Source organism: Nicotiana tabacum, chromosome 6, assembly GCF_000715075.1.
Source record: "Nicotiana tabacum cultivar K326 chromosome 6, ASM71507v2, whole genome shotgun sequence".
NCBI classification, from domain to species: domain Eukaryota; kingdom Viridiplantae; phylum Streptophyta; class Magnoliopsida; order Solanales; family Solanaceae; genus Nicotiana; species Nicotiana tabacum.
Genome location: NC_134085.1, coordinates 45,586,855 through 45,598,128, shown reverse-complemented (window position 1 = coordinate 45,598,128; position 11,274 = coordinate 45,586,855). Strand labels below are relative to the sequence as shown.

The 11,274-nt window shown below is 39.5% G+C and overlaps 1 protein-coding gene across 3 annotated transcripts; it reads left to right on the top strand.

Annotated features, from left to right (window-relative positions):
* The first annotated feature begins 407 nt into the window (after positions 1–407).
* On the top strand, positions 408–6,967 carry LOC107822289 (uncharacterized). Of its 3 annotated transcripts, none has more exons than XM_075254719.1 (5): positions 408–595; positions 3,589–3,689; positions 4,282–4,488; positions 5,022–5,114; positions 6,191–6,967. In XM_075254719.1, the coding sequence occupies exons 3-5, from the start codon at positions 4,364–4,366 to the stop codon at positions 6,759–6,761; spliced, it is 789 nt and encodes a 262-aa protein (XP_075110820.1). In that variant the 5' UTR covers positions 408–595; positions 3,589–3,689; positions 4,282–4,363; the 3' UTR covers positions 6,762–6,967. The 3 variants fall into 3 exon arrangements, with proteins under 3 accessions (XP_075110820.1, XP_016504307.1, XP_016504306.1); XM_016648821.2 differs by lacking the exon at positions 3,589–3,689 and adding an exon at positions 2,078–2,130; XM_016648820.2 differs by lacking the exon at positions 3,589–3,689 and having other exon boundaries at positions 410–595.
* The last annotated feature ends 4,307 nt before the right edge of the window (positions 6,968–11,274 follow it).

The following is an 11,274-nucleotide window of genomic DNA, read 5'->3' as shown; positions in this document are numbered from 1 at the left end:
TTCGAGGCTTCTGAAGACGGGTTGTGAAATGCCATAATGATTACATAATCAGACTCTCTGATTCTAGCCGTATACATCCTCCAACCGGGTCTGACCTCTGCCTCGAGTTGCCCGGACTCAGACTCATAGCTTAATTTAAGGCTTCGAAATCAGGCTTCTTGATTCTGACCGTATACAAATTACACTAGGATAAACAAATAAGTCGTCGTATTTACATAATTGTATAATTACTACCCTAGTAATTACACCAATTCCAATTACCAGGTTGTTTCCTAGCAGTTTCCTAGCAGACCCTAAATTTTTTGATGGTCGAAGCATTTCAAAGGCATCAACAAAATTGTGATGGAATAGATGTTAGAAAAAATCTATAGGAAATGCTTGTCCATTTAATGGACCTTACGTCACAAATTCACGATTAATTGGGTCGCAAGCGGACACGAGGTCGGAAATTGGAAAAAAGAAAGTAGCATTTCGAAGGCTATTTAAGGGATTTGCTGTCCTTGCCCTTTGGCACCTATTCACCCGCGCAGTTACTTGGGTCGCAGTTTTCTCCATATCCATTCGCTGCGGATTCTCCATTTTCGTAAGCTTGCAGGTACATTTATCTCTCTTCTCTCTATTTATTCACCTATTTATTTTATCTAATAGCAAGTAATTACCTCTGTCTCCGATTCCTTGGAATAGTTTTAGGGTTACGTTGTACTCTTCAATGTACAAACTTGTGCTTTTGTCTTCTCTGCTTTGGGTTTTGTTTGGCTCTGGTGGGATTTGAACCGCGGTTCTTAGGGTTCCTTTCATCATCTTAATTTTTACCTGGATTTGCATAGTAAAACATTAACTAGGGTTTCGGACTTATTGGCACTTATATTAAAAAAAAGCATCTGATTTTCGTAGCAATTAGAAATGTAGCTTAACCACCGGCTTATATGTGCAATTAATTGTATTGCTTTGTAATTTTTGCAAATTTTATTTGCCCATAGTCTATTGTTCTATGCTCTTTTAAGGTTTTTGTCGTGGGTGGTTTTATTATCTACTAATACTTAAGGGAGAGAGCAGAAGTGGGAAATCACTAAATGTCTGAGACGAGGTGGCAAATTCGCCCGCTAGCTCAAGCTGTGAGTATGCATTGCTTGCTGTATTTACCTTGATTTTAGGTAGAAATTGGTTGATGGAATGGAAGTTGAGGAGAATTTCATGTTTGACATTATGGATGCAAAAGGGTTGCCTGGTTTGTGGCTGGAAGTGACCTAAGGGATAGTTGGGGAGGATTTTTTTGTCTGATATTCCGGATGTGAAAGGTTGCCTGGTTCGTGGGTAGAAGTAAGCTATGTTGCTCTTCTACATACAGATTACAACTGAAATTCTAGACGGAGATGAGAACATTTTTAGTTATTAGTCATTGAAGGATGACACCAAAATCTGAAATCCACTATATCTTCTCTTTGGCGGAAAGCAAAATACTGACCACATATGTAAAAGACAAATCTAAAGGATCCTCAATCTCCAACTTTGAGGTTATTGGCTCAAGTCATTGGGGAGAAAAGGGTCAATAAGGACTTGTTGGTGATGGGTTGGCCGGTTGCGTGTGCTATATCAAATAAATAAAAAGGCTGACTTCATCCATAAATGGTAGTTAGCTGGTCTTCTTTGTTTATTGTTTTTTTTTTCTTGTGGTGGGGTTGTGGGGGTGAGGCTGTGAAGCATATAATTGTGTAGTTCGCTTGTTCAGCTAATTTATTGTTAAGTCATAGACAAAGTGAATGCGATGTTGGTTTCAACTAGAGTTTTGGGTTGACTGGTTGAGAATGAGTTACGAATAGAAGAAATTATAGTTTAGTTTCCTTCATTTCTAACAAATTGATTTGGTCCAAATGCAAGTTTTGTTCGAGCACTAAATCTCCACTGAATCGGAAGTGTACTTTTGGAAATTATAATTTTCAATTCAACATGTGTTGGAGCAGTGCACCTTACTAGTGAATCATGTGATTGTGCATGTTGAGGTCATTAACTCATTTAGTTTTATGATACAGCATATTATAGTGAGGAGGAATTATATTGCTATGATTGAATTATGCAGGGATGGATAACATGGGAATGGGCGGCACTAGGAAGTTATTGGATTTCTACTAGGTGAAAGTGATTATATAAATTATCAGTGATCTAGTGTATTCACCCCTTTTTTCGATTTTCTACTGCTTGTAGATTGGTAGTTGGCCTGGGCTTGTATTGTGGAGTATCCTCTCCTCTTTAACTTCTTTTTTCCCAAGAAGTTTCACCTTTTGCTTTCCTAGAGTCAAATGGATTAACTAAATAAGGGCTTTAAAACATATTGTAGTTGGTAATAAATTGTAGGGTAATTTTCGTAACCTTCTTTTGTGAAGAGTAATTTTGGCAAATTTTAATTTTTTTCTTTTCAAAAGTGTGAACTACTATACTTTGAAATTAGGCAATTTGACCTTTGGGAATTCAGATAGTACTTATGGAATTGGGGTAAGGGAGTAGTTTTACCTTTTCTTTTTTCAAAAGAAGGTGAAGACTAAGAACAAGAAACATAACACTTGCCAAAACTAGAAAAGGAAGTGAATGGACTGGTGTATAAATTAATGCAATGGGTCCATTCAAACTTTCAAGTTTCAAGTTAAGATGAAGTTGCCAAGAGCTATAGTGTGGCACGAATAGCTCGGTAGGTGAACATAGTACATCTCCACTCCAAGATAGTAACCTCATTTAGCAGTTAGCACTTGTGCTGCAATTAAGGCTTCGGATTTGGTATGTCGTTTTATAAAGGGGGAGGGGTGGGTGTAATGGAGATCTTCTAGGGTTGTAGTGTCATTCAGTGTTATCAAAGGCGAAAAGCGCAAAAAAGCTTTAAGGTTTGTTGGGGCTTTAAGCGCAAAGCGCAAATAAAGCGTGGGCTTTAATGGAGAAAGGTGCAAATGGTGAAAAATTACAAATATGTATGTGTAGTCCAAGACTAATATCTATAACCATAAATACCAAATATATAGACAAAAATTGAAGAAAATTTACGATAAAGTGAAATATCAATTGTTTAATGTTGCCTCTTCAGGATTACACTTATTGGCAAGGAAAAGCATGTCTTAGAGCCTTGATGACAACACTGAACCTAAGCGAGGCGAAGCGAGACGCTCAACATATTTTGAGCCTCGCATCAAGGCTTAAGCGCGCTTTAAGCACGCCTTTGATAACACTGGCGACATGCAGCATAGCTGAGGTGATAACAGGGGAGAAAAGGGCATAAGGTAGTCCCTTGCTGCTATTGGGGGTGGTTGTAGTAGCTAGCTTTTTTAATGCTATTTAGCAAATTTTCGCTCAATTTGTAATACTTGCTCTTATCAATGGGTTGTGTTACTTGGGACTTTGGTGGGACTGGTGGAGGGTTGAGGATTCATACTTGGCAAGATGTTAATAGTTAGGATTATATGTGTGGACAGAAATGCAGAAATGATACAGGGGCATGGTCAATGATATTTAAAAAGAAAATAAGGGACATTGTGCTTAATGTAATTAATTTTTAATAAAGAACTGTGGTCCTTCCCTACTAAAGAGATTGTACATCTTCAACAGGCATGAAGCGCACACACTCTGGAATGATATTTATAACTCCTTGCTCTTGAGCAGTTTCTTCATTGGGCATCTACTCCTAGTAGAAGCTACCACACAGTGATGTACATTCATCTCCACCTAACAAAAGAGTGAATAATCAATAACAATGGCGAGGAAGTTTACACTTACGCTTCTGTTCTTCTTTCGGTAGCCAATATGTCACTTGTTTCGGTTAATTACAGTTTGAAAAGAAGGAAAGTAACATTGGACTGAGAAATATAACCTCATCTCTTACCACTTGACATATATGTTGTATCCTCTGTTTTAAGTAGTTTATATTTCGAAGTAGTAGCTGTTGTTTGCAAAGCTTTGCCTTTTACCAACACTTATCTCACTTTTCTGCTGGTTACTGAATCTATCTCTATATTTTTATGAAGTTGAAAGTCATTATGAGATCGTCTGTGGTGACTAGAATGTTAATGATAATGTGTGGGTATCTATTTGCCACGAGATGTGCACAGTATGTAGGATGTGGCTGGAGACGAAGTTTCCTGTGTCAACAGCTTTTTAGTATATATAACCTTGATGTCTAAGTGATCTTGCTATCGTGTAGTGTCTTCTTAGTGGTGTTGGGGTTTTGGTATATAAATCATGGGAGTAGAGGTTTTTTATGGATTTGTGATGTGGTCTTGGATGTGTGGTTATGGTGGACAGGAGGAGGCAGCTGCTGGTGGTGGTGTGGTGATATTTTGCAGGTGGTTTTGTTAGTGGTGGTTTACTCGTGATAGTTTTCAAAATGAGATCTGACAGTAGAAGCCAAAGCAGGAGCAGAAGCAGGAGCCCAAGAGATCGTAAAATCCGCACGGAACGGTATTCCTACCGTGATGCACCATATAGACGGGAGTCACGTCGGGGCTTCAGGTTATCTGGTTTTCAATCATTTGTATGTTGCTTAACTATTCTCATTCCCGAGCAATTGTTGGCTGGAACTAAGGGAGTTCTGTCTGTTAGACATGGAAATGGAGGATGTTTGCTATCTTGCTTTTACAGTTGCTGTAACATGAATGTGTGGATACGTTGAATTGTACCTACTAGTTGGTTTCAAGATCTATCTTTTTTGCACTTCTAAAATAAAAAGCTGTTTCACAATTTAAGACTAACTAATGGACTAAGCTGAACATGACTATTTGAAGCAGATTTACCACCCTGATATTCATCTGCATTAGATTGAAATGCTTTACCACCCTGATATTCATCTGCATTAGATTGAAATGCTCAAATAGTGCTGTTTATGGTTTATGATTTTATGTGCATGCTAGATATGTCAAGAAATCTTCAACTCTTTCTAGGATCTACAGTTTTTCATTCTTTTGCTCTTCTGGAGGAAGATTGACGTGGGCTTTACCTTCTTTTTTCTATCTTTCCAACAGTAATCAATTATTTTTTCTTTACAGCCCAGACGGTCTCTGTAAGAACTGCAAACGACCTGGTCATTTTGCTAGGGAGTGCCCTAATGTGGCAATATGTCACAATTGCGGTCTTCCTGGGTAAGCATCTAGAAAGTTGCTGATAAACTACTTACTAGTTCCCTTCCCTCCTCCCCCAACTTTGGAAATCTCAGCATTGCTCTTAACTTTGATTACAGGTACATTCTTTGTTAAACTGTTGGCTTATATATTTAGTGTAGAAGCTGCCAATGTCATTCCTGTAGCCTTGTTATTATCTTTAAATCCACCCCCCCAAAAAAACCCCTCTTACACAATAGTTAAGAACTCGACACTTGGATCCAGGAAACAGATACTAGCAAAACCGAAAAAATAGAGAAATGACTGAATTTCTTTAGCCACGTGATTCAAATAAAATATTTTTGGAACCGTTCTGAATTTCCAAGTCTTCTCAGTTGTTTTTTGTTCTGCTTGATGATGGTTAAATTTTAAAATTCAAATTATCTTGACATGCTTTTTTTTTTTTTGGGGGGGGGGGGGGGGAGGAAGCTACTTATAGTTCTCTTACAGCCTAATTAGCGGGGAAATATTTCCTTGAAAACCAATGCCCCGTTGCACAGACCTGGTCATGCCATTTTGAGATGTGAGGAAACTGCAAGGTTAAGTCATTACACTTTCAAATGAGATTAAATACATCAATTTTAGTACCTTAGCTTATATGCGTTCCCAAACGATTATTAGAAGTGTCATTATACGTGTAATCTTACTGTGTACTACTTAAAATTTTTCTTGCTGCTCAAACACTTCTTTTGTGTAAGTCTTATTGCTCAAACACTTGAACCCAAGTGCTAAAATGTTACTTCAAAAATCAACAAGAGCTACATATCAGGGGCATGAACACACCACATGAAAGCTTGAATGAAGTATCTACATGCAGTATAATACTAGTTTATAAATCACTGCTTTACCCTGTCAAAAAAAAAGTACTAGCTTTGAAAAGTCACTTGATGGAATATACTTATCCTTCCCTTTTCTTGGGGTTTTTGTTCCTTCTTTTGCATACTTCTTAGGTGTATCTTTCTTGCCATTCGTGTTTGTGGAAGTTGGGTTAATTAGTTTGGATAAACCACTAGTATTTGTTAACTTGTTATTCTTGTTTGCTTTGAATATTTCAATAGACATATTGCCTCCGAGTGCTCCACAAAATCTCTTTGTTGGAATTGCCGAGAACCAGGCCACACGGCCGGAAATTGTCCAAATGAAGGAATTTGCCACACCTGTGGGAAGGCAGGACACCGTGCGCGAGACTGCACTGCTCCTCCACTTCCACCTGGGGACCTGAAGCTGTGCAATAACTGCTTCAAACAAGGGCATCTTGCAACTGACTGCACAAATGAGAAGGCATGCAAAAATTGTAGAAAGACCGGTCACCTGGCACGTGATTGTCAAAATGATCCTGTGTGCAATTTGTGTAATATATCTGGTCATATGGCCAGAGATTGCCTCAAGGCCAGTGTTATTGAAGAGAGAGGTGGTGGAAGAGGACATCCATCTCGTGGGTTTGGTGGTCGTGGGTTTAGTGGTGGTGGAGGATACCGGGACATTGTTTGTCGAACTTGTCAGCAGGTAGGCCATATGAGCCGTGATTGCATGGCCCTGATGATTTGTCACAACTGCGGGGGAAGAGGACACCAAGCATTCGAGTGCCCCTCCGGAAGGTTTATGGACCGTTTTCCTAGGAGGTATTAACAGATGAAAGACCTGCCATATTGATACTGCCTTTAGTTTGATGTAAGATCGTCATTAGTTTAGAATAATTTAGATTTTGGAACAAGTTATTTGCAGCTTGTGTTAAGTGTTCTCGAGCACTTGTTTAGAACATCATGGATTTATGTGATTGCATTGACGTTTATGCATTTTATTTGAGACGGATCGTTATACAGATTTTTCTGGTATATGTCCAGTACCTTTACATGGGGCCTCCAACCTCCGAACCACAGTTTTATGTAGTTCAATGTGAAGTGGGAAAAAACTATACGTTGGGGTAAATGATCGATTTTGTTAATCCATGAAAATGTGGGTAAGTATTAATTTATGACACTGAGGTTTCTGATTCTTCTCCAGTACCAATCAATGAATGTATCTTTTGATTGCCTTAAAGGCAAATGCAAGCTATTTAGTTGAAAGGAAGGTCTCGAAAGCACTATGCGGAGAGTCCAAAATAGTTGCCAATCACTGTTCTGTTCCATCACTCAAAAACATAAGCAGTGGGAGATACCCAAATCAGAACTCAACAACCAGAACTCGACAGGGTTTCTTCTTCTTCGCTTTTCTTGTTTTTTTTTTTAAATTAAAATTTATTCCTCATAATGATAGACAAGTTGTTTTACAATGTATTGACATTATTGTTGTGGAGCCTAAGCTATCAGCTGATATATAGGATTTATTTGAATACACCCACCCCGTCGCACTCAAATTCAATCAGGTAAGTCTTTACAATTGTCACAAGTAAGAATACATGTGGAACCTTATCTAATTAGTATGTTGTTGTCAGACTCAGAATTTGAGTGCAACGGTGGCGGGTGTACACTATCTTTAGATAATGCTAATTATTAGCGATAAATTTCGGCTTGCAACTCTTTAAAATCTTAACGATTATGATAATTTATCAACAAAGTAAAAACTCTCAGTCGTCTTTGCTAAATTAAAAGATGTTGCTACTTTTTCGAAGTGACTGTTAAAGGAAGGGAGATTTTTTAATTTTCTGTTTGTAGAAACAGGAGCTACGGTTTAGAGCTTTCTATTTTGAGGGAGGGACTTAAAAATAACAATATTAGTTAAGTTGATTACTATGTACAAGTATTAAATTATATTTGATTTTTTTTTTGAAATCAGTAAAGTACATGTGGTTCACTATGAAAAGTAAAAGTAAAACCTAAAATAGGAATTCAGCAGCACACTCAACAAAATCTACCATGCCCTTTTTTGTGATTTTGGGGGTACCATTACTATATTTAAGAGGTCCTTGATGTATGTCCCTATATATCAAAGTTATATAACGGATTCCAGTGAATCAATCCCCTACCCCTAAATAAAATAAAATAAAAATCCCCTACCCCTAACATAGGGCCGCCCTCGGTTGCTATATGAAACGTCTTATTATAACGTTATAATGGATTACGATTATACATGTTCTTGACATTTTATTTTATAAATTAAATATTTGTTGAGTGTTATTTGTATTGGTCAAAATCTGACCGCGGCGGTCGATCCAATCGAGATCCCGTCTAAGCAGCAAGGCAGTGGAAGACGACATGATTTGTTCCAAACCCCGTACTCATAATACCCGCCAAGTCAAAGAACAATAGTCAGGGGACGTGGTATGAAGGTGCATTGACCCAAGAACGTAGCAAAGATTCCACAACTATATATAGGGGAGGAACCTTTCTAGAGAAGGGGGACTTTTCTCTCTCTCTCTCTTTCCTCTCCTCTGTAATCTTCTTAGCAAAAAGAAGACAAAGTAATCTTCCATTGATTATGTAAAACAGTCATCTCCATCGATTAGTGAGAGAAGAAATGAAAAACCTCAATAAGATTGATCGCCCCTATTTCATCTTATGCATTATTTTCTGATTTGCTTATGGATCTGGAGTTTATTATGTTTGACTAAGATTTACCTCTTCATCTTCATTAATTGATTTAATCAAAAAGGTTTCGATATCTTTTGGTCAAACAATTTGGCGCCGTCTGTGGGGATTTCTTAGTGAAAACTTCCTAGTCTCCTCCAGATCAAAAATCGGAAACACGATCACCCACCGAAACGAACGGTAAGTAAACCTCACACGCCAACCTAGATCATGATGCTATATACAAGCAGAAGTTGCAACCAACATCCTCCCCCGTACGCCGGGAAACCCATGAGCCAGTCAAAACGAGCCTAACCCGCACAGGACAAAGGCACAAAAAAGGAAGGGAAAGAGAGCTGAATATGGTTACCGAATTCAGAAAACACCACCCCCATCAACCATTGAAATGCCAAGCAAAGCGAGCAACGCCACAGATCCACCTTCATTCACCAACTCATCGGATCGGGATAAGGAGAATATCATCCTGGCCCACCTTCTGTTGTTTGCTCAAAAAAGAACGCAAGCGCCATGCGAGCGAGCGAGCAAGGAAACATCTCAACTGAAGAATGGAAAATTACTACAAAACAACCGAAATATCATCCACCAGACAAACCCAACTCCTAGGAAATGATATCCCTTAAGCGATACCCCCTCTCCTTCACCAAGAAAGTGTCCCAAGAGAGCCCTCCCAGGGACTTAAAGACCGGGCCGACGAGGGGAAACTCCCCGAGGTTAAAGTTTAATTCATCGCTCCAACCACCAATGAAGCCTTCGGACTAGAAAACGAAAAGGTTAGATAGGGAAACTCCAATATGTGCGTGAAACGAGTGTGAGCAAAGCAGCAGCGTTTTCTACTCTTCGACATCACACTCCCTGATGCAAATAAAATTAGGTGAACTGAGACTCCCCTAGAAGATACCCAACTCTCAGAAAAACCGGGACTCGCAACAGGCTAATATTTCGACGAAAGTTTGAAATAACACACTTAAGTCCAAGGGCCTTCGCCAAAAGGAAGAGTTAGACCTTGATCGAACAACGACGGGTTAATATTTCAACGAAAGTTCAAAATAACACCCTCAAGGCCAAGGGCCTTCACCAAAAAGAAGAGTTCGACCTCGATCGAAACGAAAGTTCAAAATAACACCCTCAAGGCCAAGGGCCTTCGCCAAAAAGAAGAGTTCGACCTCGATCGAACCACAATGGGTTAATATTTCGACAAAAGTTTGAAATAACACCCTCAAGGCCAAGGGCCTTCGCCAAAAAGGAAGGGTTCGACCTTGATCGAACCACGACGGGTTAGTATTTCGACGAAAGTTCGAAATAACATCCTTAAGGCCAAGGGCCTTCGCCAAAAAGAAGAGTTCGACCTCGATCGAACAACGACCGGTTACTATTTCGACGAAAGTTCAAAATAACACCCTCAACGACAAGGGCCTTCGCCAAAAAAGAAGAGTTCGACTTCGATCGAACAACGACCGGTTACTATTTCGATGAAAGTTTGAAATAACACACTTAAGGCCAAGGGCCTTCTCCAAAAGGAAGAGTTCGACTTCGATCGAACAATGATGGATTAATATTCCGACGAAAGTTCGAAATAACACCCTCAAGGCCGAAGGACTTCACCAAAAAGAAGAGTTCGACCTCGATCGAACAACGACGGGTTAACATTTCGATGAAAGTTCGAAATAACACACTTAAGGCCAATGTCCTTCGCCAAGAAGAAGATTTCGACCTCGATCAAACCACGACGGGTTAATATTTCGATAAAAGTTCGAAACAACACCCTCACGGCCGAAGGCCTTCGCCAAAAAGAAGAGTTCAACCTCGATCAAACAGTGACGGGTTAACATTTCGACGAAAGTTCGAAATAACACACTTAAGGCCATTGGCCTTCACCAAGAAGAAGAGTTCGACCTCGATCGAACCACGACGAGTTAATATTTTGACGAAAGTTTGAAATAACACCCTTAAGGCCAAGGGCCTTTGCCAAAAAGAAGAGTTCGACCTCGATCGAACAACGACCGGTTACTATTTCGATGAAAGTTTGAAATAACACCCTCAAGGCCAAGGGCCTTCGCCAAAAAATAAGAGTTCGACTTCGATCGAACAACGACCAGTTACTATTTCTATGAAAGTTTGAAATAACACGCTTAAGGCCAAGGGCCTTCGCCAAAAGGAAGAGTTCGACTTCGATCGAACAATGATGGATTAATATTCCGACGAAAGTTCGAAATAACACCATCAAGGCCAATGGCCTTCGCCAGAAAAGATGAGTTCGACTTTGATCGAACAACGATGGGTTAATATTTCGACGAAAGTTTGAAATAATACCCTTAAGGCCAAGGGCCTTCCCCGAAAAGAAGAGTTCGACCTCGATCGAACCACGAAGGGTTAATATTTCGACGAAAGTTCGAAATAACACCCTCAAGGCCGAAGGCCTTCACCAAAAAGAAGAGTTCGGCCTCGATCGATCAACGACGGGTTAACATTTCGACGAAAGTTCAAAATAACACACTTAAGGCCAATGACCTTCGCCAAGAAGAAAAGTTCGACCTCAATCGAAACACGACGGGTTAATATTTCGACGAAAGTTTGAAATAATACCCTTAAGGCCAAGGGCCTTCACCAAAATGAAG